General features: G+C 41.7%; 1 protein-coding gene across 3 annotated transcripts; it reads right to left on the reverse strand.

Annotated features, from left to right (window-relative positions):
* Window positions 1-264: 264 nt before the first annotated feature.
* On the reverse strand, window positions 265-26,944 carry LOC140843031 (uncharacterized). 3 transcript variants are annotated; one of them, XM_073225688.1, is made up of 3 exons: window positions 26,601-26,944; window positions 19,932-20,058; window positions 265-4,976 (listed from the first exon to the last, which is right to left on the reverse strand). In XM_073225688.1, exons 1-3 carry the CDS (start codon window positions 26,619-26,621, stop codon window positions 2,392-2,394), a joined length of 2,733 nt encoding a protein of 910 aa, XP_073081789.1. In that variant the 5' UTR covers window positions 26,622-26,944; the 3' UTR covers window positions 265-2,391. The 3 variants fall into 3 exon arrangements, with proteins under 3 accessions (XP_073081789.1, XP_073081788.1, XP_073081790.1); XM_073225687.1 differs by having other exon boundaries at window positions 265-4,979; XM_073225689.1 differs by having other exon boundaries at window positions 265-4,979; window positions 26,607-26,943.
* Window positions 26,945-27,835: the final 891 nt, after the last annotated feature.

Consider the following 27,835-nt stretch of genomic DNA (forward strand, 5'->3'; position numbering starts at 1 on the left):
GGTGACGCTGTATGTCTGTAAAAACCACCCCTGCTATTGGGAACATGACAAGCTGAATGACACAGCCTGCAAGCCAGAGTCACACCGCTCTGGTAGAATGCCTAGTCCTAAGACTTTATAACGCAGATGACTTAGTTGTCTCCTTAAACCTGTCCCCAGCCCACACTGCCTTCGTCAAATGTTAGGCCTGTTTGCAATGGCCTATTGCTCTATCTGTTGTGTAAATAAATGCCATACCATATGTAAATGCTCTCACAGAAATGATTATTTTGCTGTAAGGAATCTGTATTTGAAGACTGGGGTTGGGGGTAGGGGGTTGAGTTATAAGAAATATATACTTGGTCATTCACATCAACAAACACATATTTCCCAGGTGCATCCGTTCTTCATCCACAATTCCTGAGAACTCTGCAGAGTCTTAAAGTTGAAGTAGGAGTCCTATTAATGAGACATTTGGACAACCACGAAGGTCAGGGGCTGGAGGATGAATCAGCGAATGGACAATCATTTACTCAATTATGGCTCTGGAATGAAGCCTTCAAAAAAAAAATCCCTGAGAAGAGCCTATCGCTGTCTGCTCCCGTGGATCCCACTTCTCCATCTGAGAGCTTCTAAGCCTGGGGAACCAGAACGCGTCCATGTGCCACTGAGGTAGGCCCCAAGCCCCATGAGTATGGAAGCTCCTTTATTGGGGACCTTGCCCTGGGTCTCTCTTCATCTTTCTGTTAACTTGTACCCTTTACAGTATAACGTAAGTGCTTTCCTCAGTTCTAGGAGCCACTCTAGCAAATTAATCAAACCCAAGCAGAGGTTGTGGGAACCTCCAAACTTTAGCCAGAAGGTCAGAAGCACAGGTTACTGACCCGGGGCTTGCAGTCAATATGCAAAGTGTGGGGTAGAGGGCACTATACTACCTAAAATACATCCCCTTTTTAACTGACACAAATTACCATGTCAATTACCTGATCACTATTAATGTGGATAATTTTTATAACAAATTCTCTGAAAGTAAACTAAAAAATTTGGTGTCTTACTGCTTTATGTAAATCTTTCCTGGTTAATTTAGATTTTCTCTTAAATATATTGCAACAGATTTTGCAACTGTGAAGTTTCTTTCCATAATGAAGACTGCCATGTTTTTGAAGTGTATGTCTTGGACAATAGTGTTTCCATATTAATCATATTGGTATGTTTTCTCTCCACTGAATTTTCCTATGTACAATATGTGAGGAACTGTTGACAGCTTTGCCACTGTCTTTCATGCTCCCTATATTTTATACTTTACACAAAACTCTTTCCTACATCAGTGGGTAAATGAAGTTTCTCTCTAATATGAGTTTTCTGGTGTGCATAAGACTTGAGCACAGGTTAAATAAAGGCTTTCCCACATTCCTCATATTACAGTTTCTCTCCAGTATGAATTCTCTAAGAATAAGTTATGATGGACATAAAAAACATTTGCTGCATTCTGTATATTTGTAAGGTTTCTGTCCAGAATGAATTCTCTGATTTTTTTCCAGTAAGGTGTAAACACTGCATAAGGGCTTTACCACATTCTTTATACTTGTAAGGTTTCTGTCTTGTATGAATTCCCTGATGCACAGTACTATGTGAAGAACGAGTGAATGATATGATCCATTCATTACATTTATAAGGTTTCTGTCAAGAATGAATTCCCTGATGGTTAGCGGGCTTTGAGCACTGCTTAAAGGCTTTGCTGCATTCTTTACAATCATAAGGTTTCGCTCCTGTATGAATTCCCTTATGCACATTAAGATTTGAGGAATAACTGAAGTATTTGCTACCTCCATTATATTTGTAAGGTTTCTGTCTGGAATTAATTCTCTGATATTGAATAGGGACTAAGGTCTGGACAAATGGTTTGTCACATTCTTTACACTTGTTAAGATTTCAATCCACTAGAGATTTTCTTATGTTTACTTATGCTTGATGAATTAGTAAAGGGTTTTCCACATTCTTTGAACTTGAAAGGCTTCTCTCCAGTGTGAATTCTCTCATGCACATGAAGGTCTGAGGAAGAACTAAAGGATTCGCTTAATTCTTTACATTTGTAAGGTTTCTGTCTAGAACATATTCTCTGATGATTAGTGAGGACTGAGCTCCACAGAAAGACTTTCCACATTCTTTGAACTTAGGCTTCTCTCCAATATGAACTCTCTCACGAACTAAATTAAGTCTTGAGGAACAAGTAAAGCATTTTCCAAATTCTTTACATTTGAAAGGTTTCTTTTCCAGAACCAACTCTCTGATGTCAATTAAGATTTGAGGACCACTTAAATGCTTTTCCATATTCCTTACACTTCTAAGGCTTCTCTCCAGCATGAACTCTCTCATGCATACAACATGAGGAAGAAGGGTTTACTGTATTCCTTACACTTGTAAGGTTTCTCCACTATGAATTCTATGGTGCATAGTAAGATTTGAGCAACACGCAAAGGATTTACTGCATTCTGTATATTTATAAGGTTTTTGTCTCGAATGAATTCTGTGATGTTCATTAAGGTGTGAGGCCCGCTTAAAGGCTTTTCCACATTCTTTACACTTGTAAGGCCTCTCTCCAGTATGAATTCTGTTATGTGCAGTAAGACTTGAGTTAGAAATAAAGGATGTGCTGCATTCTTTACACTTGAAAGGTTTCTTTCCTGTATGAATTCTATGGTGCATAGTAAGATTTGACCAACAAGCAAAGGATTTGCCGCATTCTGTACATTTATAAGGTTTCTCTCCAGAATGAATTATCTGATGTTGGTTAAGGTGAGCGACCCGTTTAAAGCCTTTTCCACATTCCCTACACTTGTAAGGCCTCTCTCCAGTATGAATAGTCTCATGTGCATTAAGACTTGAGGAATAAGTAAAGGATTGGCTGCATTCTTTACATTTGTAAGGTTTCTCTCCTGTATGAATTCTGTGATGCACAGAAAGACTTGAGGAGTAAGTAAAAGATTTACTGCATTCATTACATTTGAAAGGTCTCTGTCCAGAATGAATTCTCTGATGTTGATTAAGGTGTGAGGGCCGCTTATAGGCTTTTCCACATTCTTTACACTCGTAAGGTTTCTCTCCAGTATGAATTCTCTCATGCACATTAAGACTTGAGTAAGAAGTAAAGGATTTGGTACATTCCCTACATTGGTATGGTTTCTGCCTAGAATGAATTCTTTGATGCCGATTAAGGTGTGAGGGCCGCTTAAAGGCTTTTCCACATTCTTTACACTCATAAGGTCTCTCTCCAGTATGAACTGCCTCATGCACATTAAGACTTGAGTAAGAAGTAAAGGCTTTGCTACATTCTCTACATTGGTATGGTTTCTGCCTAGAATGAAGTATTTGATGCCGATTAAGGTGTGAGGGCCGCTTAAAGGCTTTTCCGCATTCTTTACACTCGTAAGGTCTCTCTCCAGTATGAACTGCCTCATGCACATTAAGACTTGAATAAGAAGTAAAAGATTTGCTACATTCTCTACATTGGTATGTTTCCTGCCTAGAATGAATTATCTGATGGCGAGTAAGGTGTGAGCCCTGACTAAAAGCTTTGCCGCATTCTTTACACTTGTAAGGTTTCTCTCCTGAATGAATTCTGTGGTGCACAATAAAACCTGAGCAACAAGTAAAGGATTTGCCACATTCTGTACATTTATAAGGTCTCTGTCCAGAATGAATTCGCTCATGTATAGTAAGGAGTGAGCCCCACTTAAAGGCTTTGCCACATTCCTTACACTTGTAAGGCTTCTCTGCACTGTGAACTCTCTCATGCACTTTAAGACTTGAGGAACAACTAAAGAATTTACAACATTTTTTACATTTGTAAGGTTTCTTTCCAGAATGAATTCTCTGATGTCGAAGACATTGTGAGCCCTGCTTGAAGGCTTTCCCACATTCCTTACACTTGTAAGGTTTCTCTTCGGTATGAATTCTCTCATGAGCATTTAGTAGGGAAGATTCACTAAAGATTTTGCCACATTCTTCACATTTGCAAGCTTTCTCACCAGTGTAAATTCCGTGATGTTGAGTCACTTCTGTGAAATGTTCACAGGTTTTGTCACCTGTATATTCCTTATATTTGTGAGGTGTCTCTCCAACGTGGATTCCCTGATGCATAATAAAGTCTGACCATTCCTTGAATACATGTCCACATTTAATACATGGGTAATGGTTTTCTGGAATCTGAGTTGTATGATGATCTTTATCGACTGATCCTCTGTTATAATTTATTCCAGGTTCCATAGACTGATATGTTCTCTCTTGTATGTAAATACCTAGAGAATCATTTAATAGAGAGCCCTTCCTAAAGGCCTGCTTACTTTTGTTATACATGCAAGGTTCTTCCTCATTGTCTACACAGTAACATTCACTAAGCAATGTTGGGTGGGTAGAGTCTCTCTGATAGTTATTAAGACTGTAGGTTTTAGCACAAGTGTGAACTATTTGTTCACCGAAGAATAATGAATCCTTCATCAAGGAACTTTCAATTTCAACATATTTACACATTCTTTCTTCATTATATCTTTGCTCCTCAGAATCATATGACTGTATATCTAATGCTTTGCTATATTTAAAATGATTGAAATTATTGTTTGCACCATGGCCTTCTGCAATTTTAAGATTTTCCAAGATTTCCTTCTGAGCAAAGTTGTATTTCAAAACTGGATGATGACATTTACTCACAGAAGCACATTCTTCTGCAACAGTAACTGACTTGCACTGGGTTTTGTCCCATGTCACCCCAGGCTGCGGGTCCCCATAGACGGGGAGGGGCTTGTCCTGGGGGCTCCTCCCGTGGGTCTGCACTCCTCCGTGACGGCCGTCCTGCCCTCCACGCTCAGCCTCACCGTCCCTGTGTGTCCTCAGGTGTGAGTCCCCAGGGTCACAGCTCCCACATCTTCCCAGGAACACTTTTTGGAATGAGTCTTTTATGGCATGTTGGGGTAACAAGCCTTTTTCGTAATGAGAAGAAACTGCTGAAATATATAAAAAAATAAAATTACCCCATAAGAATCAGGTGCATATACTTAAAAAATCTATGTAAAAATTAATACTGTAAATGCATTTCAGTGAACATTTAGTAATCTAAACAATTTTTATGCCCCAAAGAAGTAGCACTGTATATCAATTGTAATTTAATTTAAAATTCACTCTGCTGATGGTATAAACACAGGTTTTCAAACTTGTAATACTATTATATTTGAGCAGAAAATACTTTTAATACTTGCATGAATTTTTATATTTATGAATCACTTAACGGATTCACAATAAGATGATGCAATGTGCTACCAAAGTATTAAGTGATGAGCAGCATATATACTGGAGTAGTTTTGCAGTCTGAAATTGTTCCCATCTATATAGAGATTGTTATAAATTTAACACTTTTTTGTAATACCCAAGAAAACACACATGGAAGACATTCAAAGGGAAACAAGAAGAGAAAGCATGAGAGTAGAAAATTCACTGAATACAAAGGCAGGCACAAGCAGATGAACACATAGAAAAGATACCTAGAAGACACACAGAAAAAGGTTTCCCGGAAGGCAACTGACATTCCTTCCCTTACCCTTCATTAGTTACGTTTATAGGGACTCAACTCCTACGGAAAAGATGATGATGGTTTGCGGATTCAAAAGAGAAAGTCCGACTGCATGTTGTCTACAAGAGACTCACTTTAGATTTTGAAACAGAGGCTGACAGTGACAAGAATGTAAAATGATACTCAATACAAAAGGTAACCATCAGATAGCAGGAGTGGCCATTTCTGTTACAATGGACTTGAGGAAAGACTACCATAGGACACAATAGCCATAATGTAATGATCAATGAGACACTGATAGAAAAATATGAAAATACTGTGTCATTCTGCATCTGATATCACAGCTCTTATATAAAGCAAACAAATAGTGACAGAATTAATCATATAGGAACAAAATAGTAAGAGGAAAACTCAGTATCCCACTTTCAATAACAGAACACCTGGAGGAAGATCTTTAAGGAGATGGAGGACTTGAAAAGTACGAAAGGGTAATTAGATGGATAAAAATGCAAACCCCACACAGCAGATAAAACAATCCAAATGTCAAATGGCACATGACGGAGGACAAAGGCCACATAAACCCACAAAGCAGTCTACGTAATTTTAGGAAAACATACATCTTACAAATTATCATTTCTTTTTTGAGTGTTTTTACTGAAGCATAGTTGACAGGCAATATTATATTGGTTTTGGGTGTACAGCAGACTGATAGGACAATCACAGATGTAACTGAAGGCTCACTATGATAGGGTACTTCCCTCAGTCACCAGAGACATTACAGTGTCACTGGCTGTATTCCCTATGCTGTACTTGTACCTTGTAACCAACTGATATTCACATGGCTGATTAATACACAGGAGAAGCAAGAATATACAAGGGGAAGATACAATCTCTTCAATAAATGCTGCTATAAAATCTGAAGAGTACATGCAAAAGAATGAACCTACATAACTGTTTTATAGCATTCAAAAAATAAAATCAAAATGGAACAAAAGACACAAATATATGACCCAAAAACATAAAACTCCTAGAATAAAACAGAGCAATTAACTCTTCAACAAAAACATTACTAATTTTTTTTCTGGACTTTCTCTCCAGACAAGGGGAAACTAAAGGAAATATAAAAAAGTGAGATGACTCAAAGACTCTGAACACCAAAAGAAAAAGAGTCAAGAAAATTAATAGAATATATACTGGGTAGGATTATGTATTTGAAAATGACTTAATCACCTATGAGGCTAATATCCAGACGAGAATGAACACACACAAGTCAAAACCAAGAAAAGAAAGAATCTAACTAGAGAATGATCATAGGACCTGAATAGACTTTTTTTCAAAAAAGACATACAGTGGCCAATACACATTAAAAGACGCTCAATTTCCGTAATCATCAGAGCTATCACCTCACACCAGTCAGAACGGCTAAGATGAAAGATACAAGACAAATAAGCTTTGGTGAAGGGAACCCTCCTACACTTCACAGGGAATTGTAAGTTGGTGTAACCACTACAGAAAGCACTTATGGAGATTTCTCAAAAACTAAAGACAGAAAAACACTTAACATCAATTCCACTACTGGGAATCTGCAGAAGACAAGAAAACCACCAACTTGAAAAGATACACAGGCTGTTAGTTTATTGAACCTCTTTTACAATAATCTATGGAAGCAACCTATGTCCATCAAAAAATTAATGGATAAACATGTGGCACATTAATAATGGAATATTACTCAGCTATGAAAAAATAATTTTGCCGTTTGCAACAGTATGGATGGACAAGGAGTACATTATGCTAACTAGTAAGCCAGACAAAGACATTACCTTAGGATCTTACCTATACATGGGACAGAAGAAACAAAACGAGAAGTAGACCCAAGAACAGAGACAGTGGATTGCTGGCAGCCTCAGTGGCGGGTGGGAAGTACGTGTATAGGTGAAATAGGGGAAGAGGGAAGAGAGGTAGAAACATCAAATTATAAAAAACAGAATCATTTCTGACCACAATAGATGGAAATCACAAGCAGTAACAGAAAAGGGAAGGAAAAAAAATTGTAATAAGTAAACTACACACTCTTACAACACCCAATTTTCAGAGATGAAACAGGCAAAGAAAATTAGAACACATCTTGAGATAAATGAAAGGAAAGATACAATATACAGAAACATATGGGCTGGAGGGAAACCAATATTAAACAGGGAAATTTATAGCAATGATTGCTGATATTAAACAAGAAAAACCTCAACAAGCAAAATTTATACATCAGGAGCTACAAAAATATAATAACAACAAGTCCAAATATACCACAATAAATAAACAATATTAGGGCAGAAATAACTGAAATGCAAAATAGAAAATAAGAAAAAAAATACTCAATGAAACTAGTAGTGAAAATCAATACTGAGAATCCTTAAGTAAATTAACAATAAACTGGAGAAGACGCAACCAAAATCAGAGGTTAAAGATGAGACAATACAACTGATAGAAAATAAAATTGGACAATGGAGTTTTTTTCAGAAAAACTACATGCAAAAAATTGGATACTCAGAACAAATGAGTAAATTCCAAACGCAATGCATCAAGATTGAATCTTGAAGACATGAGTATATGAATATACTAGAAAAAGATTAAAAGCAGCCCCCAGAAGATCCCAAAAGAGCCCTTTTGCATTGGAGATGGCTTCCCCTGTTAATCCTAACAGTGACAGAAAAATTAAACCCATTTTCCCTAAAATCCTCTATAACTTAAAAGGTGGGAGTATTTCCAAACTCTTTTTTATAAGCCTAATGTGACACTGACACCAGAGTCAGAGAAAGACATGATCAGAACAGAAAATGACACAAAACTGATGACTACGGATGCAAAATCCCTCAGGAAATCCAAGCACACAATCGGAGGGCACAGTGCAGGCTCAGGCAACAGGACAATGCGGGAGTCAGTCCTGCCGTACAGAATGTTTCAACAGAGAAGAAAAATAATCAACCATTACACTACAGCACAACAAGAACCGGAAGAAAAATACTTGATTATCTCAACTGATGCAGACAAGGCTTTTGAGAAGTTCAACACTCTTTTAAGATAAAAACAGTCAACAAAGAAGGAAGAAGTAAACTACCTCAACATCATAAAGGTTATATACCTAAAGCCCAGCAAGTCTAACAGTATACACTCAACTGTGAAAACAGAGGTTCTCCTTTTCACTCAAGAACAAGCAATGATTCACTCTCTCATCACATGTATTCAACATACTGTTGGAAGCCCAAAGCAGAACAATTCAGTAATAAAAACAGATAAAATTCACCCGAAATCATGTAGAGGAAATAAGTTATCTCTCGTGGCTGATGATAGGACATTATATATAAAAAATTCTAATATTTACACACATATACAATCACTGTCAGATCTACTAAACACATTCACCAAGGGAAATGGATGAAAAAATCCATACACAAAACATCACTTATCCAGAAAGGGAATTAAGGCAATTCCATTTACAATAGAATCCAAATAGTAAGTTACTTAGTTATTATAAACTCAACCAACTATGTGAAAGCTTCTTTTAATGAAAACTAATAACATATCTGAAAGAACCCAAGTATGACATGAATGAAAGGAAAGATATCCCATATTCATAGACTGGGAGAATTAATAGGTAAGATGTCCATAGTAGCAAAACCATTGATCAGATTCAATGTCGTCCGTATCATCTCAATGACATTCTTCTCCCAGAAATACAGAAAAAATCGTACAGTGCATGAAAATCTGGAGACCATGGATAATCAATACAAACTTCAAAGGATGTTAGTGTAAGCCGTCTAGTATCAAATATGTAACAAGGTGACCTAACCCAAAGAGACAAGGACTTGCCTAAACAGAGACACACAGACTAGCCGAACAAGAGAGGCCACATTGAAGCCCCGTGTCCTGCCAAGTGAGCTGCGACGAGAGCCGAGGGCACAGCCTGCAAGGGCGTCTTTTATCAACTCTGGTCATGGAAAATGAATGTCCATCTACATGAAAAAGAATAAAGTGGGACACTTTCCTTATACCATTTCCTCATACAAAAATCAACTCACATGGATTACAAACAAATATTCAAGACTTGTAACAGGAAAACTACTAGTAGAAATCATGGGAGAAATTTTTTCAACACTGTGTTTGAATATTACACCAATGAGAGAACAAAGCCTAAGTACACGAATGGGCCCACATCTCCCTGAGAGACGTCCGCACATCACAGAGCGCAGAGCCCGCGGGCCCGAGGGGAGGGCATGCGCTCCCCTTGAGGGGGGGAAGTACACTGCTCAGCCTCAAACCCTGAGCCTGAAATCCAAACACTACCCCAATTTAAATGATGGACATTAGGACTGAACAGAAGTAACACCAAGGAAAATATACAAACAGGTAACGAGCGTAAGGAAAGATGCTTAAAAGCACCAATCATTAAATTCAAATCAAAACCAAAATGAGTTAGCTCATATCCACTAGGTTGGCTTCTATCAAATAAACAGAAAATGACCAATGCTTGTGAGGAGGTACAGGAACTGGAACGTTTGTGCAGGACGGGTGGTGACACAAAGAGGCTCAGTCACTATGGAAAACAGTGTGGAGGCCTGAGAAAAATTACAAACAGAATTGTGATATGAACGTTAATCACACTGCTTGATACATACCCCATGCAATTCAAGGCAGGACGTCAAGGTGGCCTTACCGCACACCTGCCCTCAGTAGAGTTCTCACAACAGCCAAGTGGAGGAAGCTATCCAAATGCCCATCATCAGAAAAATGGATGAGGAAAATGTGGCACGCGTATAGCATGCATTATTCTTCAGACTAAAGAGAAGAAAATACTCTCACATACTACACCTTGGAGCCAGTCTGAGAACATCACAGTAACTGAAATATACCAGCCACAAAGAGGCAGATATGGATGATTCCACATGTGGGGCATTTAAATAGTAAACCCCAGGGAAAGGGAACGATGGAGAGGGGAGGGGACAGCTGTTCTAATGGGTCCTCAGTGTCACTTTCGTAAGATGAAAAATTTCTAGGGAGGCAGTGCACGACAAGGTGAATATAGTCAGCACGACCGCACTATTCTTTTGAAACTGGTGAAAAATTTCAAATTAATTCTTTGGCACAATTAAGCAATTTAAAAAAATCCTGAACAACACAGTTATACAATGTTTTTGAAGAAGTACCGTCGAATCACAAAAATTACCTTTCAACCACATAAGAATTTCTCTCACAGACTATATTGATAAAAAATAAACAGAGGTGAATTGACTTCTGATGTTTTCAACCAGTTTGAAACAACCATCAACATTCAAGTATATACAAGGTATAAACAAAATAGGATTGACAGTCACACAGGCACACAATTACACACCTCAGCTCACTGGAATAGACCTGTGTTTGACTATATTTGAATGAATTCAGCCCCAGTTACTTAAAGTGTATTGAGCGCAGTGACAACATCAAGATGGTCACACGTAATTCCAAACTTCAATCCCTTTCACAGGAAGATGAACTTAGAAACTACTCCAGACAAGACACCATGTGAAACCACAGAAGGGCAGGGGGAGCTCAGGACCCCTGACCACAGAGCCTGGGAGGACGGCAGTAGGAGGGGGAGGGGAGTGGCCTCACTGAGCTGCTCACCATGTGGGACCATCAGACCTGCAGCTTCTCCAGTGAGAACAAGAGCCTCAGGTGGACACCCTGCCCCCCAACACTGCTGCACGTTAGTCAGGAAGCCCACTTGGGTCATTCCTCACAGGAATCAGCAGGGGATCCCTGGGTCTGTCCATGGGGCCATACAGAGCAAGAAGGGGTAGAATTTGTAGCATTCAAGGCCCAGATGGTAGCAGGGCTGCTGGACCAGAGACCCAACCACTGGCTCTTTGCACATTAAGAGACCAACCAGGCCCCCATCTTACCAGAAACCCAGGGGGCATTTCTGCCCCTGTGCACCCACAGTCCATGAGCTGCACTGGCTCTGGAAACCATTTCTTACCCCTCCCTGGGTAGACAGGCAAGCTCACAGCCACATCCACCTGCTGAGGGAGCCCCCAGACCCACGTGAGCAGAGAATCCAGGGAGCTGAAGGGCCCTTCCTGCAGCCACACATGGACGTAGAGCCAGGCCAGCAGGGCTGCCCAACTGTTCAGTAGTCTCTGAGGCCACATGCCCAGGGATCCTGAACAGTAACCCTGGACAGCCTTGGTACACACAGAGGGCACCACCCAGCCCTGGAGCCCAGCCTACTGACCACCCACGACGGAGCCCAGATTAATACTTTCTGAGTGTGGAACACAATCCGTGACCTCATCCAGGCAGACAGACCAGCCAGGAACCCCACCATCATGAGCAGAGCCCGTGGACTCAAACAACAAGGAAGCCCTGACAGCATCCATGACTGATCCTGGACCATCATTTATACCCCCACTCAACTTCGGGACACAGCTGGGGGCCCCCTTCTAGCTGGTGCCCTTGTCCTACAGCAGAACACAGTGGCCTTCTCTGACCACAAAGCCCGGCCTGCAGCCCGGCCTGGACGCAGAATCCAGCCGGGGGCACTGTCTGCTCAGGCACCCATCAGACCCGAGGGCCCGCAGGACCCAGCCCTTCCTGCCCAAGCATCACGTACACCCAGTGGCCCCGTCCAGCCTGAGCAGGCAGCCTGCAGGGCCCAGATGACGGCTCCCTGGTCACAGAGCACAGCAAGCACGCCCCCCACCCAGGAGGGGCGCTGACCCGGGGCCCTGACTGCAGGAGTGCAACCCCGGGGCCGCCCAGCTACAATCCTGATTGCAGATGCCAGGCAATGGTGCTGCTATCAAGCACTGCCTGCCCAGGGACACCAACAGATGGGCCATCCATTACCCCAAGCTGTTCTGACTGGTGAAGGTCTATCTCTGGTGAACTATATAATCTTGATGAAGAAACCACTTCTTCAAGTTCACTGACATTAATTTGAAGGAATCAAAGATCATGTAGAGACATAATCATAATGTCAATGGAAATTAATAAGGCTCTAATACCTAACAGTAGATATGTAGAGATAGAGAACTATCTGAAAAATAATTCAGAATTCTCTTTATTAATGAAATTCAGTGAACTCCAAGCACATATAGAACCAAATGAAATTGGGAAAGAATGCATGAACAAACAAGAAGTTCAATAAAAATATAAAAACCATTTCTCCCTCTCTCAAACACACACACACACACACACACACACACACACACACACACACACACATCTCAGAGTGGAAAATTATGGCAAGTGAAGTCAAATTCTGCATAAATTTCAACATCTCTCTTGATGACGCAAAAGAAAGAATTGGTGACTTAGAAGGGAGATCATTTGAAATTTCCTGGTCTGAGAGTAAGATAAATAAGAATGAAAAAACAAGAAGGTCTACAGGACTTATGAAACTCACCAAAAGCAGCAAAACATGCATTCTAGGAATCCCAGAAGAACAGAAAAACAAGCCGATAGAAAGTCTATTTTAGGAAATGATGAGCAAGAACTACCCAAACGTGGAGAGAAAAATTGACATACAGCTTCTTGAGGCACACAGAGCCCCCTTTAAATTACATTTAAAAAGGCTACGCTGAGAATCATAATTAAATTGTCAAAAGTCAAAAAGAAAACAGATTTTGAAAGGATGAAGAGAAAAGTTGACTCACCACACACGAGTGATCCCAAGTGGCAGTCTTCTGAACAGAGTTTCTGGCCAGGGGAGAGAATAGGATGATTATTCAAAATACGGTGAGAACAAACCTCTCAACTAAGAGTATCATACCCAGCAAAGTTGTTGAGGAAAGCATTTCACAAAACAAAAAAAAAAGTCGAGTGATTTCATCACCACTAGTTCTGCCTTACAAGAAATGCTAAACGGTATTCTTCAAGAGGAAATAAAGATACTAATTAACATGTAAAAACATGAATGTGTAAAAACCACTTCTACTGGTACATATATACTCAAAAGTTAGATTCTCTAATCTCTGAACGGTGTTTGTGTCCTTTATACCTATAGATCAAACCGTAACGCATTGAAAGTAACCTTAACTCTAACAATTTGTTACCAGATACACAATACAAAAAGAGATGTATATTTTAACATCAAAAAGCTACAACGTGACTGGGGACAAGTGAAAGTGTAAATTCTGTATATGCTGGACGCAGAAGTGGGCCCACTAAGTCACTATCACCTTCGAAAAGGTGTTATGTATTGAAGATATTTTATCCAAGCCTCACGGTAACCACGAGGGAAGTGGCCATAGTAATTACACAGAACATTATGATTAAGAAAGCACAGCCAATAGTGACATGAAAAGACATCAAAACAGAAAGAAAGGAAGCAGGAAAAGAAACAAGGAAAACAGGTCCACAGAGCAATTATGAAATGGCAATATTAAGGGCTTATCTATCACCAACTACTTTAAACACAAACGGATTCACACCCAGTTAAAAAGAACATGGAAAGGCCGAGTGGATAAACAGAGGAGATGAGGAGTATGCCGCTCCCAGGAGATTCACTCTTCTCCAATGGCACCACAGACTGAGGGAAAGGGCGGAAAACCCATTTCAAGAAAATGAAATTTAAAAAATGAAAAACACTGGGATAACTAAGCTTCTTTTATCAGACAAAACAGACTGTAAAGTAAAAATGTTAAGGAGACAGAGAGAAGGTCATTACACAGTGATAGGTCAATACATCAAGATGATCTAAAAATTACATATATGCACCCAACATCAGAGCAACTGAATATATAAAGCAAAATTTAATACAGGTAACATTTACAATATTAAAAATGCAACACTGGGGACATGAATACTGCACTCTCAAAGAGGGACGCATCATCCAGAGAATCATAAAGGCAACAGTGGAACTGAACAGCACTACAGAACAAATGGACCCCAGGGAAACACACGGAACATCCCACCCAACAAGAACAGAATCCATATTCTTCCTCGAGGGCACACGGATCATTTTCTAGGACAGACCAAATGTTATGTCAGGAAACAAGTCTTAGCAAATCAAAGAAGACTGTAATCATACAGATTACTTTCTCTGATCACAAGAGCATAAAACTGGACATAAGAGGAAAACCGGAATATTCGCCAACACATGGAATTTAAACAACACTCCTGAACAACCAAGGGACTGAATAAATTAAGACAGGAAATTAGAAAGTTCCTTGAGACAAAAAAGGAAACATATCTATCAGACCTTACAGGTTGCAACAAAACTAGTTCTAAGAGGGAATTCGTAGCAATAATGACCTGTATTAAAAAGATCTGAAATAGACAGCCTAATTTTACACCGTAAGAAACTAGAAAAAGAACAAAATGAGCCCAAAGTTAGCAGAAAGAGGAATAATAAAGATCAAGAACAGAAATAAGTAACAGGAAGGACTAATGAAAGTAAGATTTGTTTCTCTGTCCAGGTGAACGATATTGAGAAACCCTCTGTTAGACTGACCAACAAAACACAGAAGGGACCAACTCAACACAACGGGACATGACAAAGGAACCTCAGAACTGAGACCACAGAAACTCAAGGGATGAAAAATGGCCTCTGTGAACTACACACCAGCAAATTAAACAATTCCTAGAAGATAAGGAAAAATTCTCAAAACATACAACACCCAAAACTGAATCAGGAAGAAATACAAAATTTGACTGGATCAATTACTAGAGTAAGGAGATTGAATCCGTAGTCAAAAATCTCCCAAAAAAGACCATCAGGAGATGCCCTCACTGGTGAATTTCACCAACAATTTAAGGTTTAACAGCAGTCCTCCTTGCCCTTCCACAACATCAAGAAGGAAGTAACACCCCCAAATTCACTGGGCCAGGCCAGCATCCCAGTGACTCCGAAACAAGGAAAGGACACTACAGAGAATGCCCTACGGGACAGTTACTACTGATCAACACAGAAATGAAAATTCTCAAAAGAATACTGGTGAACTGAATTCAGCACCTCATGAAGGGATAATTCACCACGTGCAAGTGGAACTTACCTGGAATGTGAGCATAGTTCACTATGGAAATATCAACGTGATAGATCCCATTAATGGAATAATGAAATAAAAAGCATCATTATGATCATCACCATAGAGGCAGAATTGGCACTTGATAAATTCCACAGCCACTCACAATAAAAACTCAACAACTTAGGCTATCAGATTTAGAAGGGAAGAAGTTAACCTGTGTCTGTTTGCAGATGACATGATTTTAGAGAAAAAAATCCTAACGACTCAACCAAAGAATTCCTAGCTGTAATCAAAGAATTCGGTAAAGTTGCAGGATATAAAATTAACACACAACAAAATCAACAGAACTTCTTTACTCTAACAATGGGTTTTCTGAAAAGGAAATAAACTAATCACATTTATGACAGCATCAAAAAATATATACTTAGGAATAAATTTAATTGAGAAGGTCAAAGATATCTTTTCTGAAAACCGATACAATTGATGAAAGAAACTGAAGACAAAAATAAATGGAATAGTATCGCACCTTCATGGATTGGAAGGATTAACACTGCTAAACTGTCAGGACTTCCAATACACCATCTACATACTCAGTGCAATCCCTATGTAGAGTCCAGCGACATTATTTACACAATTAGAAAAGACAATCCTAAAATTTATATGAACCCACAAAAGACCCTAAATACACAAAGAAATCCAAAGAAAAAAAACTAATCAGGAGGCAGCGCACTCTCATTTCAAGGTGTTCGACAAACCTAGTCATCAAGCTATTGTCAGCGCAACAAACAGTCCAACGAACCAGAATCCAGAGCCCGGAAATAAAGAGAACCATACTGGATAAACTACTATTTGACAAAGGTGCCAGGAATATTCAATGGAGAAAAGTCAATCTTCAACAAACGGTGCTGAGCTAACTGGATACTTGTGAGTGAAAGAACAAAAATAGACCCTTATCTTACCCAGTCACAAAAATTAACTTGAAATGGATTAGACTTAAATATGAGGCCTGGGACCATGAAACTCCTGCAAGAAAACAGGAATGATGCCCCCTGACATGGGTCTTGGTGATGACTTTTTGGGTATGACACCTAAACCACAAGCAACAGAAGCAAAAATACATGAATGAGACAGCGTCCCACGAAAAAGCATCTCCACAGCAAAAGAAAATAGCGACAAAGCAAAAAGACAACCTATGGAATGAGAAAAACTATTGGCAGACATTCTATGTGGCAAGCTGTTAATATCCAAAATATATAAAGAATCCATACAACTCTATAGCAAAAAGAGAAATAACCCAATTAAAAAATAGACAAAGGATCTGAATACACATTTCTCCAAAGATTCAGAAAAGGCTAACAGATAGAAGAAAAGATGCTAAACATCACCCATCATTAGGGAAATGCAGGTTAACACCACAATGAGACAGCACCTCAAGCCTGTTAATAAAAAATTATCAGACAAAAGACAGCATATACTGCTGTGGATGCGAAGAAAGGGAACTCCTGTTCACTGCTGGTGGGACTGTAAACTCTTATGGCCATTATGGAAAAAATTGGAAGGATTATTTTAAAAAATTAATAGAACTACACTATCATCACCTAGCAATTCCACTTCCGGGAATATACACAACACAAAAACTACTTATTCATAAATAGCATGTTAACAGCAGCATTATTTACAACAGACTACACATGGAAAGAATCTAAATATCCATTAATGGATGTATGGATGAAAAAGTTGTAGTACGTATAAAATGGAGTATTATCCAGCAATTAAAAAAGAAAAGGAAACCCTAGCATTTGCAATAATGAGGATGGACCCTGAAGGCATTATATACAAAGTGAGTCAGTCAGACAAAAACAAACACTGTATGAACTCACTTATCTACCAAATTAAAAAAGCAAATTCAGAAAAAGAGACCAGACTTGTGGTGGCTAGAGACAAAGGACAAGGGGACAGGGAACGGGAGGGAAGATGGTCAAAAGTTAAAAACTTTCAGTAATAAGGAAAATGAGTACTTGGGACAAAACGCACAGCACGACGCCTGTAGCCCATGCTGCTTAGCGACAGACGGGAGAGGTCAGAGGGCAAGTACTAAGAGAGGTCATCACAAGAGGACATTTTTTTTTCTTTTTTTCTTCTTTCCTTAATTTTTAATCTATCAAAGATGGATGTCAGCAGTCACTGCAATGGGGTTTGGGGGGGGAACACGATAATATGGGTGAATGTAGTAACCACACTGGTATTTCATGTGAAACATTCATAAGAGTGTATATCAATAATACCTTAATAAAGAAAAAAGGATGGATGTGAGCTGAATGTGTGCCCATCATTTCACAATCTAGGTCAGTGAAGCCGTCCTGCTGCACACCCGACACGCCCACAGTGACAAACAGCACTTATTTCCCAGTAACTGGGAAACACACACATGCCAATGGGACTGAACTGAAGCCCAAACATACGGCTGTGTGCAAACACTCAACTAGTATTTGACAAGGGATGCAAAACACTCAATGAATACTCTTCAATAAATGCCATGGGGAAATCTGGATATTCACATGCAAAAGAATCCAACTGGAGCCCTATCTCCCCTACTCACAAAAACATTATCTTGAGATGTACTGAAGACTTCAATTTAAGACCTGAAACCATAAAACTCCTAGAAAAAAAAGGTCTCGAGAAAGTTCTTTGATATTTGGCTTGGCAACGATTTTTCAGAAATGGCACCAAAAGCACAAGCTTTGTAAGTAATTGAGAAGTAGGACCACATCAAACTAGTGAATTAAAAGGTACTCAACAGCTGAAGAAACAATAAAATGAATAGGCAACCTATGGCATGTAAGAAAGTATTAACAGACCACATACCCGATGAGGGGTTAGTATTCAAAATACAGGATGTCGTTTACGATGAAAGGAAAAAATGTGATTAAAAGGGGGCAAAATACAGAAATAGTCCTTTTCCCAAGAGGAACTTCTGAATGACCAAGAAACACATGAAAAGATGTTCGACACTGCTACTCATCAGGGAAATGCCCGTCCAAACCACAGTAAAATCTGTCCTCATACTTGTCAGAACGTACCTATGAGAGAAAGGTACAAAGGCTAGTGAAGAAGCAAAAAAAAGGAAACATGTAGAGTTGAAGGCATGTAACCTGCAGCAGGGACTCCGGGAAAGAGTTATGAGGACCCTTCACAAATTAAAAACACAAACTACATATAATCCAGCAATTCCACTTTTGAGTTTATATCAGAGAGTGATGCAATCGGGATTGCAAAAAAACGTATGCATGCACATATTCACTGCACTGCTGTTTACACTAACCAAGGCATGGAGACAGACCAAGGGTCCATCACTGGATAAATCAAGTGTGAGCTGCACCTCTACACACACATGCACACATACAACGAAATCCTATTTTGTCATCAAGGAGGGAAGTCTGCCATTTGGAAACACATGGATAAATCCTGAGGTCTTTATGCTAAGTGAAGTCAGTCAGAGAAGCACAAATACTACATGATCGCACTTATATGTGTAATATTAAAAAAAAAACCCAAAGGAACAAAGCAGATGGGAAGTCGCCAGGGGCTGCAGGGGGTGGGGGACATTAAAACTGTACCAAGTTCCAAGTATAAGATGAACTAACTTCTGAGACATAATGTTCAACAGGACCCTTTGAAGTAGGCCAAAAACAGATTTTACAAGTTACTGCTCATAAAATTTACAGGGTAACTGTGAATGCAACAGGAACCATAAAAATAAAGTCATTTCTCAGAATGCACTTTACAGAGATGGACAGTTGAGAGGGAACTCCATGAGCTGTCTTCCTTGGCGGCACTCATAAGTTAGTAAACAAAGCACTATTGTAGCAGCTCAGCCTCTTAGAGTCAGTACATAATTGTTCATCTCCTTGTCTTCATCCAGGTCATGAAACTGCCCCCCACCCACTCCTTTCTCATAAATGTTTCTTGCTTCCCTGCACAGGTGCGACACTTTTTCTAGTTGCTGCTCGATCTGTGCTCCCCAAATTGCAAGTTTAAGACCCCAAATAGAGACCTTATTTCTTTTACAGTTTTCCCTGCTGTTTCTCAGTCCTGTGTGGATTTCAGAATTGAAGATGGGGTCAACACTATTTTATGCCCCTGAATTCAGGAAGTACCATAAACCTAGGGTGAAGGACGCAGGTCACTGCTGAGAGGGGAGGTCTAAGTCAAAATACATCAGGAAAATTGTTTCCACACCAACAAAACCCTAATTTTTTCCTTCAATTCAGGGAGCTGACACACTTTCATACAAAGCAGAAGTTTACAGGAGCTGTACTGTAAACTAAGGAAATAAAAGTTTTAAGTTTGGGTAAGGAATTCTGGAAAGGAGCTCTTATCCTCACCCACGGAGACCAGGTTGCTGTAGTTCTCCTGCATCACGCTCCTGTACAAGGCCCGCTGGGCAGGCGCCAGGCATTCCCACTCCTCCTGGGAGAAGCGGACGGCCACGTCCCCGAAGGTCAACAGTCCCTGAAATGAAGAAAAACAAAGGAACAAAAATAACCAAGTTTCCCAAGTGGCTATGAACAGAGTTCACGACCCAAAATGAGAGCGAAAGGTAAGAGAACTGGTTTGGGCCTGGGAGAGTGACCGGAATCCCTTTTAATACAAACAACATTCTACAGTGTTCCTTTAAAGCTGAGGAAGAAGGATGATTTAAACCCACAAAAACATTAAAGGTACTGTAATTATATGGAAGATAAAATATATAATTGAGGAATCAGTACAGCCATGTATTTTTTTAAGTACTAAATTTATAGCTGACCTGCTGAGTTGTGCATATTTCCTAATGGCAAAGTTATAGTTTATTAGAAGTGTTCTTCTCAAATCTAGTATGTCCAACAATAAACTGGAGATCTTTCAAGTGCACACAATGATTCAGGTGTTTCCGGGTGGGTCCTCAGTTTCTGCATTTCCAGCAGGCTCACCAGTGAGGCTAAGGACTCTCCCTCCAGGGTCCACGTGTTTTAATTATAGAGCAGTGAAATACCACGGGGAAAATATTCATGGGTGGCTTTGAACTAAACATTTTATGGCAAATGCAGTCTCTTAGCAAGAAGGGCACCCACAATCCATTTAGAACATTTACTCTGCTAGATATTACTCTAATAGCTTTTCATGAACTGATGAATAATACAGAGAAATAATCCATGAGAGTTATTTTCACTTATTCATGAAGCTATTTTGTTACACACCCGGTAATAGTAGAGCCTGGCTTTTAACCCACTTTATCTAACCTGGCATTTACCAAGAAGAATACACAGATGAACAGTCTAGTCAACCTGAAAGGAGGTCCACAGCAGTTTCCTACACTGAGAGAAACAGAAACAAATGAGAAAAACAGCACAGACTTGATTGGTAACTTTTACATTTTACACCACACCTACATATTAAAATGTAACTATATACAGGTTAAAACTAATACAATTGAAAATTTTACTGTCAGAAAATAAAAAGTATTTTCATTCATGTAGCTCCGGGTAAGTGTGTTCCCAGCCTGGGGTAAATAAACCTGTGAAGCCGAAATCAGACAAGGGGAAAAAACCTTTATCTGGAAGCCTGCCTCCAAGTGCCTGGCTCTGGCTGCCGTTCTCACTCACGGGCTTCCAGTCCTGACAGGGGAGGCCAAAACCCTGTCCTGGCCTGGCCTGCTGCTCACCTCTCTACCTGCCCCCTGTAAACACCTACTGATATGGAGATGGCCTGAGGCCAGGCAAGAGATTCTGGAAATATTGCAATTTTACCCACAATTTGCATATCCATTAATCATTTAGGGATGAGGTTTTTCTGTCTTTCCATACACTATGAAAACCAACACATGATAAAAAAAATAAAAGATATTGTTTCTGAGTCTTCTATTTCCTTGAAATATTTTTGCTACATTTCATAGGCGCTGAGTTGTTTTAGAATTTCAAGACACTAACAGATATTAAATATATGGTTCTTGTTTTCACTTTCAGAAAATGCAAAATGTAATTAAGGAGTAGGTCTATGACAGGGGTGGGGAATGAAAGGCAAACTGCCATGACCCAGGCTGCCTGACGGAAACCTCCACTTGGAAAAGCCCAGTATCTGCAGGCAGCACAGAAGACCCACTTCATTTCCCAAATCAAACTACAAGCGAACTGAAACTGAGAAGAAAAGGAAGTTGCTAAACTAAATGAGGTGTTTGGTGAACATCTCTCGGTAAATCCTAAATTCCTTAATGATAACTGGGAAATTACTAACAGAAGGATCTGGCACAGAGCCCCGGAGCCAAGTGAGCAGATATGAATCTCTGCCATAAAGGCACAAATTGCTATTAGCTGCCCAAGGCCCACAGGTCACACAACTGCTGTGATACTGAGAGCAAACAAACAAACAAATAAAACCAGTCAATCATAATTTGAATCCAATTATGAGGAAACACAAGATGCATGGTTTCTAAAAGACATTAAAATATAAGAGATATGTGCAAAAAAATTTATCTCCAGAATATGAAATCTTGTGTAGTTTATCAACTGGTTTTTCTGAATTGATATTAGACTAGTTATAAATCCAATATATTATCACAAGATCCATTCAATCCTGACAGCTATTGTCTGAAACTCAGTTAGGAGGTTACCTTTTCCATACACGCTGTTTCCCTAACTTCAGGAGGGAACACAGACCCAGAGCTACAGGCCACAGGTGTTTTCAGTATGACCACAATTAGTGTCTCCATTAATTGCATCACATGCCCAGAGTTAGAGAAAGCATTTCTAGCGCTGATCCTGCACAGGATGACAGGATCCAAACAGATTCATCCTGCTCTTTATCACAAGCACGAACGGGTTGTAAGCACAAAGTTAGGAATCCTGAAATTTAGTTTTTGATTCCTGTAAGTTAGCTGGACAAGGACATTCATCTCAGAACTGCATTCCTTTCTGTGTCCCTTAAAAATCAGGTTTCATTATCATGTTGATTAAACACCAAACTGTCTTGTCAATGATATGAAACCACATGAGGAGCCATCTCAAAGGGTGTGAGGTGAGGGACCCCACCTGCCTTTTTTATTAGCTCAGCTCACACCTCTGCAATTATTCCTCCTTCCTGCGTGGCTCTGATACTGGACTGAGTTCACACCCGGGAGCATCACTTCTTTCCAAGACTATCACTGACCCAGACTCCTGACAGCCCTGCTCTCATCACAGACCCCGCCTCTTCAGCAGAAATACAGAACAGCCCCTCCTCCCTGCTGTGGGGACGCCCAGCTCCTGGGAAGGGCAGGCGCCCAGGGCGAATGCAGAGACAGGCCTCGGGATCCTGTGACCTCACCACCCCCCGGGGGCTGCACCGCCCCTTCCCCTACAGCAGCTAAGGCAGCGCGGGCTTTGGGGGGGGTCACTTCTGACAGCCTTATTCAGTTGCTAATTACAAAAAAACAACAAAACCATCACAAGCTTCTAGTGAGCTTCTCCCAGGGCCCCTCTGGAGTGTTTGTGACCCTTTCCCCACGATCCTGCAGGCGGACACACCTGAAAGTGACACGTGTGAGGACAGTCGTGGCAACCCTGCCACAAAGTGAGCAGCACAGTGAGCGCTGGGCGGAGGGGCGGGGGCGCAGCAGGCGGGTCTCACGGCCACGCCCAGAACCTCCAGGAGGAGTCAAGTGACCCAGCAAAGTGGGGCTTCCCGACCTTTAGACTTCTGAACTCGTGCTACATTAAGTTATGAGCGAGGTCCCGGAAGAGGTCTTTCTCCACCCCCTCCTCACCCTCGGACAAGGACACAAAGCGAGGAGGGACAGGAGAGTCACTGAGCAAGGGGACAGTGCACTGTGCAGAGAGCGCGGGCAGCCAGGGGGCCAGGCCCAGCCCTGCTTATCTGAACACTCGGTTTTATAGGAAGTGGGAGGGCCGGGTTAGCAGGTTCAGATCTGATCACTGCTCGGGCTCTGTGCAGGCTCCGACTCACAAGGCAGACAGGAAAACCCACGGAGGATGGGGAGGGTATGTGTGGAATGCCAAATGATCACGTGATAGGGCCAAGGTCATTCACCCACCCAAGTCTTGGTGTCAGCTGCTCAGGTGTCAGAGTGGGAGAGTTCCGGGTTCCACCTTCCTTTTTCCCTTTAGGCAAAGAGTGGGTGTAAACCCACCTATAAAGGATTCTTGCTTTCAAGTCTCCCACCTTCCTGCTGCTTGTATCTTACTCACTGCCTACTCTAACCAGCAGAGACCTCAATCTCCTGAGCAGGATTTTCAGACAGAAGCACGCAGGAGGAACGACATGCTACCAATATTTTACACTAGTTCACTGGACTGATTTACACAACCCAGCTTTACTTAAATTTGACTCATCCGCACAATTCGATGCCAAGAGATACAGATACTTTGCAGGAAAGCAAACATAAGCAAATACTGACAACCCACTCATGACAGAACAATCTCCAGAGGGGGCCAATCACAAATAAAGGCATGTGGGTCACATCTAAGAGGCAGATTTTGTTCTACTTTTGTCAGAGAAGCCAGTGCAATTTAATTCACAATCACTGAATGATGACCACAGTTCTCCAAATCTATTGTATTTTTTCCGGAATTTTGAGCAACAAGCTCTGGTTGCAATTACTGCTGAGCAGGATCCAGACATTCCCACTCCTCCTCAGAGAATTCTATGCCCACAACCCTGAAGGTGAGCACTCTGTGAAATAAATAGTAGTAACTGGGTGTCCATCAGCAGAGGTCATAATCTTTCCTAAATTCAAAAGAGAGGAGAATTGGCTCTGACTGAAAGGTCAATTTCCAGCTTTATCCTCTAAGACCATTCCCAGCACAGTAAGATGCTCTTAGTGTACTGTCTGAACCTGTTAGGCAAAAAGACAGAAATGAGTGGGATGAGAAAGAGACAGGCCCCCACACACCCCAAAGGACTCTCAGAGTTAATCAGATGAAGCCACGGGTCCAAGAGTGACTCAGGAAATGTCCAGGGTCTCCTAAGACAAGAAACATCAGAAGCACAGGAACAGCCCGTGTCCTCAATTCACCAATCAGAACAAGCCTAGAGGGATAAGCGCTGTCAATAAAGGCCTTCATTGCCCTACCAAACTGACATAAAAATAGCATCAGAATGAGTAGCTAGGCCTATCTAACCTTAAGAGGGCCCACTCTGTAGAGTGCACTAAAACTGACTTTGCTTTTTTTGACTCTGTTCTTATCTCACTCCGACTTCCCTTTGACACCCAGCCGAGTTCCTAACAAATCTGAGGTAAGATGACCTATGGCCCACTGAACCACCCCAAATGCTGTGCCTCCTCGAGATCAGTTACACATTACAGGCACCCACACAGGCACAGAGTTTTGGGGGCTGTATCTACATCCTACAGATTTACTTGTGCGTATGTCTTAGATGGAAAGTTTAGGTGAGATAGAAATGTACTCCACACATTCCACCGTGAGTACAAGAAATTGCAAATCTTCTTGAGACAGGGGACCTTGGGTTTAGACAGAGTAGGGTGAGGGCCTTCGGGAAAAGCAAGGTAAGATAATTACACTCAGAGCAGTGCAACAATATGCAAGGAAACCCCCTACCAACTCCCTCTTAAACATTATGACCTAAAGTCATTCTTCAACTACATCAGTTAATTATTTCCCAGATAAAGGAAAGTATCTCGGCATACCTCACGTTTTTTTGTGTGTGTTAATCATGCCATTGTAGGGTTCACTTTAGCATGCTAAAAGGCCCAGGCCTATATGCTGTTCTTCCTCCTTTAGATCTAACCAAGTACTTTGCAACCTGGGCAATTAATAGTGGCAATCCAAGCCATGAACAACATAGTAAAAGCAAGAAAGTTTCCATCTTACATTGCCTTTAAAAACCCAGGAAGTTAAGAAGTATGGCTCTTAATATACTCCTTAGCAAACAGACAATAACTCAGCCCATCTTGATGGCAGGGCAGGCAGTCTTGATATGTTCCCAGACCAAGAAGCTAATATTCTGAGAAGAATCTGCAGTAAATTTCTTAAGTTAATTTTGCAGAATTATCTGGAAGACTGATTAGAAAAGAGACTTAATGTCTCATCAAGGATGAACATTATAAGAACACTTACCAGGTTCACACTCCTAGCCCTTATCACATTCCCAAAAATCCTCAGCTGCCTAAAAAAACCCTTGACAGTGTATGACCAGACTCTCTTGTCCCCTCCTGGCAAGCATCAGGAGCTCTGTCTCTCACTTTATCTCTAAATAAAAGCCTCACCCTTGCTCTCCTACCTTGAGTGTTTGCAAAGTCTTTTCTTCGACTCCATGAACAAAAACCCTGCACTATTCTTAAAATGCAGCTGCTCAAAGAGGAGCTCTGACCTGGGATCTGAGACTGCAGTTCTATGAAGGCCAGCCCAGGGCCCAGGGTCCATTTTTGAGTAATAAAGAGGTAGAACTCCAGGGATAGAATCCTGGGAAGACTTTTAAAAAGTTTTCTGAAAATAAGTTCTAATACCAAGAATGGAAAAAATAATCCTTGGTGAATATTTAGTAGTTAGTAGGCATCATTCTCACAACTTTTCACAGATTTATGCAAAACCCACAAAGATTACCTATAAGGAGAAATATATACTCTTCTTTTATGAAACTGTTTTGCCAAACATAAACGGCAGCAATGAGGTTTACTGGCTCACTGACCATCAGACTCCCCCACGTCCCTCCCGGGTTACACTACGTACAGCCGTCTAAGGTGACAGCGCTCCCCTTGGAGTGCCGCCTCCAGCTAAACTCTTTTCACGCAGCTCTGGGATGGGAGGTCAAAGATTCTCCCTGAATCTTTTGTGCCCTGATGGTTTTACAACTGAGAATAATCTGCATGTCCCAGTGGCACATCTTGGGTGGCCGACCCTCGGTCCCCACACAGCTAAGCCTGAGTTGCATTTTTAAAGAGCTTTCAGAGCAGGTGAGCACACTGGGAAGGCAGGACGGCAGAAGCAGAGAAGGAACCGAGCGCCAGTTCTAAACGCAGAGCAGCTCAGGGGGAAACGCCGCCCAGCCCCGGCGGGACGCACCCTCACCTGGGCGGCCGCCATCTCCGCCTCGGCCTCGGGCTGCTCGGGCTCCTCCCCCACCGGGCGCTGTGCGGACACGGCTCACGGCCCCGGAGAAGATGCGCGGACAGCGGCGGCAGGGCCTCCCCCGGCTCCCCGCCGGCCACGGGCAGCACCCTGACACGGGGCCCAGGCCGCCTTCCGGGCCCGGGTATCAGGACGGACGAAGAGGCGCGAGCCTAGGGGACCGTGGGGCACGGGAACCTCGAGGAAACCGCTTCACGCCGCCTCCCGCCGCCGCGCCGCCCGGAAGCAGGAGCGGGACCCGCCCTCCCCACGGGGCGGGACCCGGGCGCAGGCGCAGCAGGGCCGGCGTCTCCCCGCGCACCCGCGGCCCCGGAAGCGGCCTGGGGCTCCGCCCCCTGAGGTTTAAGGGAGGGCGGGGCGCCGGGGAGGCTCCGGTCCGTTAGGGACGGGCGCTGTCCGGGGTATGGGCTCTGTAGCGGTGACCCTAGGGAGCTGACACTGCCCCCCCGGGCGTTAAACCCCAGGCAACCAAGGTGTGTCGGTCTCAGCGGGACTCTCCGACTCGTTTGCTTTTAACCCTTTGCATCCTGTGTTGACACCCTCACCGATTCCTAACCTCTGGAACCGCCGTTCCCTGACCTGGGAACCCCTCCTACTCGGACTTCCCAATCTTCTCTTCTCCCATAAGAGGGAGATCAACAGGAAAAAAGAAAACATACTTATTAACACAGATACATCCTAAGATATGGGAGAGACCCTGGCAAACTGAGTACTTCCCTGAAATGGCCTGAGGCACCCCCTCCCCCACTCCCATCTCTACCTGAAGACCAAAGACGCTGGGGATGGGGTCGGATTTGGGAGGTTATCAGGACAAGCACGTGAGTAGATAATGTATCTGTTATGCAGATTAAAGTCCAAGCTGTCCCAACACTGAAAAGTTTCTGGATGTATAGACCCACCTCCCCCAGGTACAGAGGGGGAAACCCTTACAATTGGAGAGTTCCCGTCTTAATAGAACTGTCTCCTAACAGAAGGGACACTCCTCTTGGTTTTCAGAGCTTATCTATGGTATATCTGTTTTTTCCTAAAAGTTATCAGGCAAAAAATAATCCTTATGCTAGAGGAACATTTTTTGAATTAGAAACCATTTTGCTCATTTGCACTAGGGAAATGTTGAATTTCATTATTTAATGCCAAAAACATTATCTAAAATGTATGTACTTCTTATT

The sequence above is a fragment of the Manis javanica genome, chromosome 17, assembly GCF_040802235.1.
Source record: "Manis javanica isolate MJ-LG chromosome 17, MJ_LKY, whole genome shotgun sequence".
NCBI classification, from domain to species: Eukaryota; Metazoa; Chordata; class Mammalia; order Pholidota; family Manidae; genus Manis; species Manis javanica.

Excerpts from the sequence above, each read along its gene's own strand:
- LOC140843031 (XM_073225687.1), bottom strand. The coding sequence starts at position 26,621 with ATGGCGGCCGCCCAGGTGAGG. Across the intron at positions 20,059-26,600 it reads TGGCGGCCGCCCAGGTGAGG|GGACTGTTGACCTTCGGGGA; the intron begins GTGCGTCCCGCC and ends TCTTCATTTCAG. Across the intron at positions 4,980-19,931 it reads CAGCAACCTGGTCTCCGTGG|CAGTTTCTTCTCATTACGAA; the intron begins GTGAGGATAAGA and ends TATATATTTCAG.